This window comes from Mandrillus leucophaeus, unplaced genomic scaffold (assembly GCF_000951045.1).
Source record: "Mandrillus leucophaeus isolate KB7577 unplaced genomic scaffold, Mleu.le_1.0 Scaffold26, whole genome shotgun sequence".
NCBI classification, from domain to species: Eukaryota; Metazoa; Chordata; class Mammalia; order Primates; family Cercopithecidae; genus Mandrillus; species Mandrillus leucophaeus.
Genome location: NW_012102698.1, coordinates 2,425,010 through 2,434,026, shown reverse-complemented (window position 1 = coordinate 2,434,026; position 9,017 = coordinate 2,425,010). Strand labels below are relative to the sequence as shown.

Below are 9,017 nucleotides of genomic sequence, written 5' to 3'. Positions count from 1 at the left end.
TTGAGCCACCGCGCCCGGCCAATTTTTGTATTTTTAGTAGAGACAGGGTTTCGCCATGTTGGCCAGGACGGTCTTGATCTCCTGACCTTGTGATCTGCCCGCCTTGGTCTCCCATAGTGCTGGGAGTGTCCCCACAGACCCTAATTTTAAAAGATCTTCACGGGAATTCAGAACGATAAAGAGGGCTTTGCACCTGCGAGACCTGGGGTGTGGCTGGGCTCCTGCCCTTGTTAGCTCCCAGCAAGAAGGACTTGAGTCTCCTACCTGTAAAATGGGGTGGCCGGCAGTGCCTGTGCGGTCCTGCAACAGCGCTATGAGCTGGCCAATCGCGAAGTGTGGTGCCTGGGAAGGGCAGTGTGCGGAAACCCCCGGCTTGCGGTGGATGCCACTGGGGGCCCCATTCCTTTCTGGGGCAGGTACCCTCTCCCCACCTGCTGTGAGGGGGGCTAACAGCTCTCAGAATGTCTTCCCCAGAGCTGACCCACTGACGAAAGACCTCTGGACAGAAATGACTGGGCCACTGTGCGTGCGTGTGCATCCGCGCATGTGTGTAGTAAGTGCACATGCACGTGTAGTGTGTGCAAGCATGCATGTGTATAGTATGTGCGTGTGCATGTGTGTGTTGGAGGTGGCTACAACCCCAGGCTGGCCGACGCAGGGTGTAAAGGCCCAGCCTTGTGCCTAGGAGGAACAGGTCTGCGGCTTGAGCTCTCCTGAACCCACAGCTCCAACCGGCTGCTCCCTGGTCCCAGGTCCTGACAGGCTTCTCCTCTGATCCGGCCCTTCCTTAAATCTCGTGCCCCTAAATCCTCGTCTCATGCTCTGCCTGTGGGCATCTGAGCCCAATTACTGCCCTACGGTCCCCATGCCCGACGCTGTGCCCACTGCACCCACCTGCAGCACCAGCAGCATCTGCACGATGGCAGGGGGCACGCGGGCATGGGCCCGGGCCAGCGCATCCTCTAGCTTCACACTGAGGGTAATGGCGTTCCGGAAGTGCAGCAGGGCCAGCTGGCGCACCGACGGCTCCTTGCCCTGTGGAGGGAAGGCACCCCACCCCACCAGCTGCGGTCACAGGCGTCCTCATCTCCCCTCTCCCGACCCTGGGACCCCAAAGGGGGAAAAGACCTGCTGACCCTCAGGCCCCTCCACCCATTCTCCTCAGATGACCCTGTCCCAAGGATAGAGGGTCCCTTCAGTTTCCTCTGGCAGTGAAAGGGTTACTGTCACAGAGCCCCCTACTCTGTGCCTCGCTGCTGCTGCTGGGGGACTCACGGGGAGGGAGGCGTCAATATCTGCAGCTTGAGCAGGTGGAAACAGGCTCCGAGCAACTCAGAAAGCCCAAGGAGAGCAGCACAGAGCAGAGCAGGTGTGTGCGTCCCCCAGCCCGGCAGCCCCCCTCTGTAGAGTGAGGCCAGGGTGGGCACGGCAGGGGCACTGGGCTTCCCTCCCCAGGGCTGGGCCGCCCACCTGCACCGGGTAGAAGATGGCCTGCAGCATGGGCAGCACGTCACTGAAGAAGAAGTCCCAGGTCTCTGCCAGCGAGTCCAGCAGCTTCTGTCCTGTGGGCAGGGGGGCCGTCACCACTGGGCCTGGCTGGCTCTGGCAGATGCCTCCACTCACCCAGGATGGGTTGTCGGAGGATGCGGGAGTGGAGGGCCTGGGCTCAGGCCCCTGGAGGCACCTGCCCAAGGTCGACGTCCAGCTCCACAGCTCAGCTGTTCTGTGGCCCTGGGCCCACTGTTTAACCTCTGTCTTCCATTTATAAAATGGGGCTAAGGGATCAGCCTCCCAGAGCTGAGGGCATGAAATGAGAACAGGGAACTTGGCTCAGGGTCTGCTCCTGGCAGATGACAGCTACCAATTCCCAGGCCTTTGTCACATACCAGACCCACACAAGTGAGAGCCACAGAGGTATACATCTGGCACAGGTGAGACCCACACAGGTACACCCGGCACAGGTGAGAACCGCATAGGGGAGATCTGCACAGGTAAGACTCACACAGGTACACCTGGCACAGGTGAGACCCCACAGGTACACCCAGCACAGGTGAGACCCGCATAGGGGAGACCTGCACAGGCAAGACCCACACAGGTACACCCAGCACAGGTGAGACCCACACAGGTACACCCGGCACAGGTGAGACCCACACAGGTGTGATTGGCACAGCGGTTTCAGCTCACATCCTAGTCTCATCAGATCCTCCTAATAACCCAGTTAAGCAGTTGATCTCACCTACCCACCGACCTCCTCCCTCCTCCCCCTACACTGCCTGCCCCTCCAGCAAACATATACAGAACACCTACTCTGTGTTAGCCCTGATACTGGGCACTGGGGACCCAGCTGAGCCCCAAACAGCCACTGATCCATCACATGGCAGGGAAGTGGGACACTGAGCAGGATCATAAGGGCAGTGGCTAGCAGTGACTGACCCCCACCAAGCAGACAGAGGCTGAGCCTCCGAGGAAAGGGTGCACCACAGTCAGTCGCCCGGAGGACCCAGGGCCAGGCCAGCTCAGGCTGCCTGTGGTCAGGTCTGGGGAGACACGGAGACCACTTCCAATAGTAGCACCAAGTCCAAGGGAGGAGAGGGTGCAGAGGGTCAGGCAGGGAGGGCTTCCTGGATGAGGGGCGATCCAAGCTGGGCTTGCCAGACTTAGTGGTATGGGGACACATCTTGACAGGTGAGCCTCTGAAGCAGATACATAGGTAGCAGACATCGGGACCAGCTCTGCAGGATTTCTGCTGGCCCTGGCAGGAACGGTGCCATTCACTGGGTGAGTGACCCTTGTGGGATGGGGACAGCCACCCAAGCTGGCTCTGAGCTCCGGTGGGAAGGGCAATGTGTAGGACCCTTGGCCTTTCTGCCCGGACTGAGCGGCGCTGGGATGAGGGCTGCTGGGTCCAGGGATGCACAGTCCAAGGGCGTGTCCCCAAGGCCTCTGCTGTCCACCGGAAGCCAGACGAGCAACTGGCGAGAGAGATCTTGGTGTGGCCGCCTCTGAGTGAAGACAAAAGCGTCGCCGGCTGTCTCTCAGGCTGCAGCCCCGGCCAGAACTGCTTTGAAGTTTCCATGGGAACGTGGAGGCTGAACAGGGACCTTTGCCTCTTTTCCGCACTCTCTGGGCCCTGCCCCTACTCCTGGAAGCCCCCAGGTTCATGTAGGTTCGAGGGCACTAGGAGTGGGACCCAGCCAGGAGCAGCCCCGGGGGCTGGGGGCGAGCTGTACTGGTCCCCATCTTCGGCTCCCGGCCTGGTGGCCAGCCCTCTGCCCTCCCGGGTAGCCCACGCCTGGCTCCGAGGGCAACGGGGGCCAGCAGGAATGCCCCGGACAGGCGGATGCTCACCGCCCCGCCAAACCGTGCCCGCACACAAAGTCCCTTCAGTTCCCCTCTGCCGCGGCAGGAAGAAAGGCGGCTCAGTTCCCAGGCCAGCCGGGGGGTGGCTCTGGGCACCGGCCAGGCCCGCGTTCTGCTGAGCGCAGGCTGTTCTCCAGCCCACGGGGCGGAAATACTGCGGAAAGCAGATGTTGTAAAACAGAATCCAGGCCCCAGCTGGAGCCACACGGTGACAAGAGGCCAGGAAGGGCAGCCTCGTGGCTGGTGGGGCCCCTCTGTGGGGCAGTAGGGTTAGTCAGAAGCAGGCACGGGGGCGACCTCAGGAAGTTCCTCCGGGCGGACTCAGTGGCATCCTCTATGAAAGGGGTGTGATACACGTCCCCACGTGGGCAGGTGGAAAGTGGAGATTAAACAGCACTGGGCATTTGCTGCCGGCAGGACGGGGCCGGGGTGCGCGCGCGCCGTGCCTTGACTCCAGCCCAGCAGTAGCAGGGGCTGATGCAGGCGAGCGGCCCCGCAGTAGCTCCACGCTGGCTCCCACCCTGCGGTTCTCACTGTGGGAGCAGGCCGGGGTCTTTCCTTTGTCTGAGTGCTGAGGGCCTTGTGCAGGCCCTGGAAATGAACAACCCTGTCTCAGTCCCTGTCGGGAGACCCAGGAACAGGAAGGAGCACAGGGCAGTGTGAAAAACTACGCGCTGGGTGGACCAGGTCAAGGGCGTCTGGCGTGGGGACGGCCGAGGCACAGGCATGGAGGCAAGTGTGTAAAGCAGCACAGCTGGGTAATGTGACCCACACTGGGTTTGGATTCCCTGGTGGACGAGTGACGGCAGATCCCAGGGCCCGGCAGAGGACCAGGAGCTCCTGCCCAGAGGTCCCAAGTTTCAGGTTGCCAAGGAGTTGCCCGGCTGCAGCTGGAGCCGATTCCCTTAAGCCACACAGAGGCCATCGAACCACCACCCCGGCCGCGGTCCAGCCTTCCTCCCCTTCCTAGGGAGGGAGCCCTCCACCTCAAGGCCGCTCCTCCAGGCTCTCTGCTTCCAGGACCCACTCTGCCCAGGGGCTGAAGTCCAAGGCCTCCCTGGAGGCAGAGAAGGGGCAGGGGGCAAGGTCCTGGGGCTGCCCCACGGGAGGCCATCACCACCCTCCGGCAGAGTTGCAGGCTCTGTAGGGACAGCTCCCACTGGAACTCAAGCAGGGGTCGGGGGCAGGAAGGGGGAGGCCCCTGAGGCCACCCATCAGGGTGTGGACTTGGCTATGCCCCCATTGCATGGGGCCGAAAGGGACCAGACATTCCCCTGAATAGACCACACTTTGAGGCCCTACTCAAGGGCCACTGCCTCCATGTAGCCGTCTGACTGTCAAGGTAGAATGAACCCTTTCTTCTCCAGGACACTCCTTCACATTGACATTCATCACACTGGACCGTCACCCTCTGGTCCGTGTCTGTGTCCCCAATTGGGCTGTGAGTCCCTGCAGGGCAGGGCAAGGGTCTCCTCCATCTCTGGGGCCCCAGAGGTCACCTGGGCCTGACATGGAGAGAACACTCAAGTGGACAGAGACTGTTCAAACCCACATTGCTAAGACAGGGGTGCTGAGGCCGGAGAGGAAACCCTGTGTCTGCAACTTCGTGGGAACTGGAGGCCAGGGCCTTGGACTCCCAGCTTAGAGCCCAGTGCCTGTCCCTGAGGCCTGGGGAGACCAGGCAGGGTTGGCGAGGTGGAAGAGGATGCTGGGCCCCTAGGTGCGGCCTCTCAGGGCTGCCCTCTGCCCCTTCTGCTGGGCAGGCACCACTGCTGAGAGGCTGCTCCGGCCAAAGCTCCACTCAAGCCACACAAAACTCCCTTCTCCGAGAGCCCCAGCTCCCCTGGGCCAGACCTGGTGGGAGGCACAGGCACTACTGGAATGTGCCGCATCAGGCAAGGGGCGTGGGCGGGCATCTTCCTCAGGTGCCAAATGCTCACAGCTCTGTCCTGCCAGCCTAGATGCTGCCTCCTCCAGGAAGCCTTCCCAGAACCCCCGTGTCTCCCCCACGGTCTGATGGTTCTCATAGCCTCTCTTCGTGTTCCTGTCTTGGCTGGACCCACCCAACATGTGCATTGGAGGTGAGGAAGGACCATGACATGCAGCTCCAAGGTCCCCTGAACATGCCAGGCCTCTGGGCCTGTGTCCTCCTCTGTGGAGTGGGCTAATAACTCTTTTTCCCAGGGTCAGAGGGAGGCCTGGAGGAGGAGCCTGGGGCAGTAGAGTGAAGAGTATGGGTTTGGAGCCGGTGGCCTGCTTGGCACCCTGGCTCTGCCACGGAGCAGCTGTGTAGCCTGGGAGGGACACCGTGCCTCACTTTCCCCATGTTCAGTGCTAACAATGGTGGCTTCTTCACAGGGTTGTGGAAATCAAATGAGTTAGTAGATGTGAAACACTCGGGACAGTCTAGCAGGGAGGGACGCAGACGCCCAGTGCCCGGTGCACAGGTGCTCAACACACAGGTACAGCGCAGGCCCGATCCCAGCACAGGGCCGGGTGCTCAGCACGGCCTGAGCAAAGCAGCATCCGTGGGAACTGCGTGGCCCCCGTCAGCTGACCCCGCTCCCAGGGCAGCTCGCTCCTGCAAGGTTGCACACGCTTCTGCTGCTGCTGCCCGAGGCTCTCGGCCACAGGGAGCCCATCCTGCACAGTGAAACCAGCGGGGACCTCGCCCTCTGCCATGAGAAGGGTAAAGGGTGTGTGCCCTAAAGTCAGGCAGACCTGGGTTCGAGTCCCGCCTCCGCCCCGACGTGCACGGTAGCTGTAGGCAAATCACCTCTCATCACTGTGCTCTCCCACTCAGGAACAAGAACTTGAAGGTCCCCGTGGGTGGCCGGGAGCCTCGACAGAGAAAACTCAGCTGAGCCCTGGACCCCGTCCCCTCCTCTGTGAGTATCGGCGACCTCAGCCCTAACCCACTTCTCCTCTGACTGCAAAGACCGGGACAGGGGTTCTTCCAGGCTGCGGGAACAGAACTCACCAGGCCCGGAAAGCCCCGTGGGCAGGGAGGGGAAGCAGGGCTTTTCCCCGATGTCTCGTAGCCCTTCTTGGCTCCAGCAAGTTCGGGGGGGCAGACCCTCTCCCAGGGTCCCCTCTGGGTAGGGATCTCGGCCCTGCTGCCCCAAGGCTGTATGTGGTCCTTCCAAGCCCTACCGGACCAGAGAGCCACACCGCAGCCAGCCAGCACCCAGCACGGTCCAGAGCGGCCGCCACGGGGCCCACACTCACCCTCGTAGAAGCGGATCTTGTCCCGAAGGATCACCATGCCTTTTGTCAGCAGCTGATTCTGAAGGTAAACACAGAGGGGGGGTCACCGCCCTCGTGGATGCCTTGGGGTGTCCTGGCCAGCAGGGCCCCCGAGAGTCCATCCACCAGGGAGCAGCCGAGGCTTAAAGGGGGAGGAGACTCACCGAGGCCCCACAGTCCACCTGCTGCAGGGCCTGAGCATCGGTTCTCCCAGGGGGCAACTGACCCAACCCTGGGTTGTCACGTGACATGGGGTGGTCACACGGACATCCCGAGAAATGGGCTGGGCCTACAGCCCCTTGCACGGGGCTCAGCTGGGCAGGCAGAAGCCTGGCATGTCCCACAGTGACGAAAGGACTTTGCAAGGACTTTGCAGCAAGAGGGGGCTCTCATTACCAAAGGCGGGGCTTCTCAGCTGCCACCCTACCTCAGGGACCCTGCACGCATTGCCTGAGGTGGCTTGGCTGAGAAGCATGCTGTGTGGTCTCAGCAACCCAAGTGTCTGCCAATGAAAGAATGGGCCACAAAATGTGGCCCATCCACACAAAGAAATGAAGCACTGACTTGCGCTCCAATGAGAAAGAACCTGATGCTGACAGAAAGAGTCCAGACAGAAGATTCCACACGCTCGTGTGATGCCACTGATACGAAATGTACAGAATCGGCCGGGCGCGGTGCTCACGCCTGTAATCCCAGCACTTTGGGAGGCTGAGGCGGGAAGGTCACCTGAGGTCGGGAGTTCGAGACCAGCCTGACCAACATGGAGAAACCCCGTCTCTACTAAAAATACAAAATTAGCCAGGCGTGGTGGCACACGCCTATAATCCCAGCTACTCAGGAGGCTGAGGCAGGAGAATCGCTTGAACCTGGGAGGCGGAGGTTGCGGTGAGCAGAGATCATACCACTGCACTCCAGCCTGGGCAACAACAGCAAAACTCTGTCTCAAAAAAAAAAAAAAGAAGAAGAAATGTACAGAATCGGCAAATCCAGAGACACATGGTTGCCTCATACTGGGGAGGGCTTGGCGGGGGGAGGGATTACCAATGGGTACAGGGTTTCTTTTCGGCGTGATGAAAAACTCCCAGAATTAGATGGGGTGAGGTTGTATACTTTTGTGAATATACTAAAAACTCACTGGGTGCAGTGGCTTACACCTGTAATCCCAGCACTTTGTGAGGCTAGGACAGGAGGATCGCTTGAGCCCAGGAGTTCAAGACCAGACTCTGGACAACAGAGCAAGACCCCATCTCTACAAAAAATTAAAAAATTAGCCAGGTGGCGTGTGCCTGTGGTCCCAGATACTCAGGAGGCTGACATGGGAGGATCTCTTGAGCCTGGGAGGTTGAGGCTGCAATGAGCCATCACCACGCCACTGTACTGCAGCCTGTGCAACAGAGTGAGACCCTGTCTCAAAACACACACGTAAAAACCATTAAACTGTACACTTTAAAAGCGTGAATCGTATAGCATGTGAATTATACCTCAATAAAGCTGTTAAATAACAATTTTTTTTAAACCCCTAAAACAACATGATGCGAGGGACCACGGGTTCATCCTCAACTCTACTCACTTGGCAAGGTGGGTGCCTCGCTCCCAGCCTGCATGAGACGCCCCTGCACTGAGCAGGGCCCTGGAAGCTACAGGGGCACCAGGCCAGGCCTCGCTGGCTGCCCTCCCTCCCTGTGTGACCTCAGGCAGGTCGTTTCACCTCTCTAAGCGGCAAGTTCCACCATATCGCACACGTGTGCGTCCTCGGTGCAGGCCTATTGGCCAGAGAAGGTGCAGCAAAGGTGAAATGCTGCAGTACCTGGGACAGACACTGGGTGATGCTGATGGCGCAGCCACCATCGCCACTGTGCAGCTCAGTGGGGCCACGCACACCCCAAACCTCTGCGGACATCCCAGGAGTTTGAAGGGAGGGAGAAAATGACAACACTTGGAGTTGATCACGTGCCAGGCACAGCGCTAAGAATTCACCGCGTCTTGGCCCGGTGCAATGGCTCTCCTGTAATCCCAGTACTTTGGGAGGCTGAGACGGGACAGATCACCTTGAGGTCAGGAGTTCGAGACCAGCCTAGCCAACATGGTGAAACCTTGTCTCTATAAAAATACAAAAATTAGCCGGGCATGATGGCAGGTAACTGTAATCCCAGCTCCCAGGGAGGCTAAGACAGGGGAATTGCTTGAACCCGGGAGGCAGAGGTTGCAGTGAGCTGAGATTGTGCCACTGCACTCTGGCCTGGACAACAGAGCAAGACTCTGTCTCAACAACAACAACCACCAAAAGACAAAAGAACAAAAATTAGCCAGGCGTGGTGGTGGGCGCCTGTAATCCCCAGCTACTCAGGAGGCTAAGGTGTGAGAATTGCTTGAACCCGGAGGCAGAGGTTGCGGTGAGCTGAGATCATGCC

The 9,017-nt window shown here is 59.9% G+C and overlaps 1 protein-coding gene across 3 annotated transcripts in view; it reads right to left on the bottom strand.

The window, feature by feature from the left end:
• PRR5 (proline rich 5 (renal)) overlaps window positions 1-9,017 on the bottom strand; it is a 25,215-nt gene that overhangs the window by 3,945 nt on the left and 12,253 nt on the right. The window contains exons 2-4 of one of the 3 annotated variants that reach the window (XM_011984023.1): window positions 6,589-6,646; window positions 1,471-1,562; window positions 895-1,035 (exon numbers count right to left, since the gene is read on the bottom strand). In XM_011984023.1, the coding sequence (XP_011839413.1) occupies window positions 895-1,035; window positions 1,471-1,562; window positions 6,589-6,625 (270 nt within the window). In that variant the 5' untranslated portion in view covers window positions 6,626-6,646. Of the gene's footprint in view, window positions 1-894; window positions 1,036-1,470; window positions 1,563-2,307; window positions 2,874-6,588; window positions 6,657-9,017 lie in introns of those variants that run through there. The other 2 variants (XM_011984024.1, XM_011984022.1) reach the window with 2 other exon arrangements.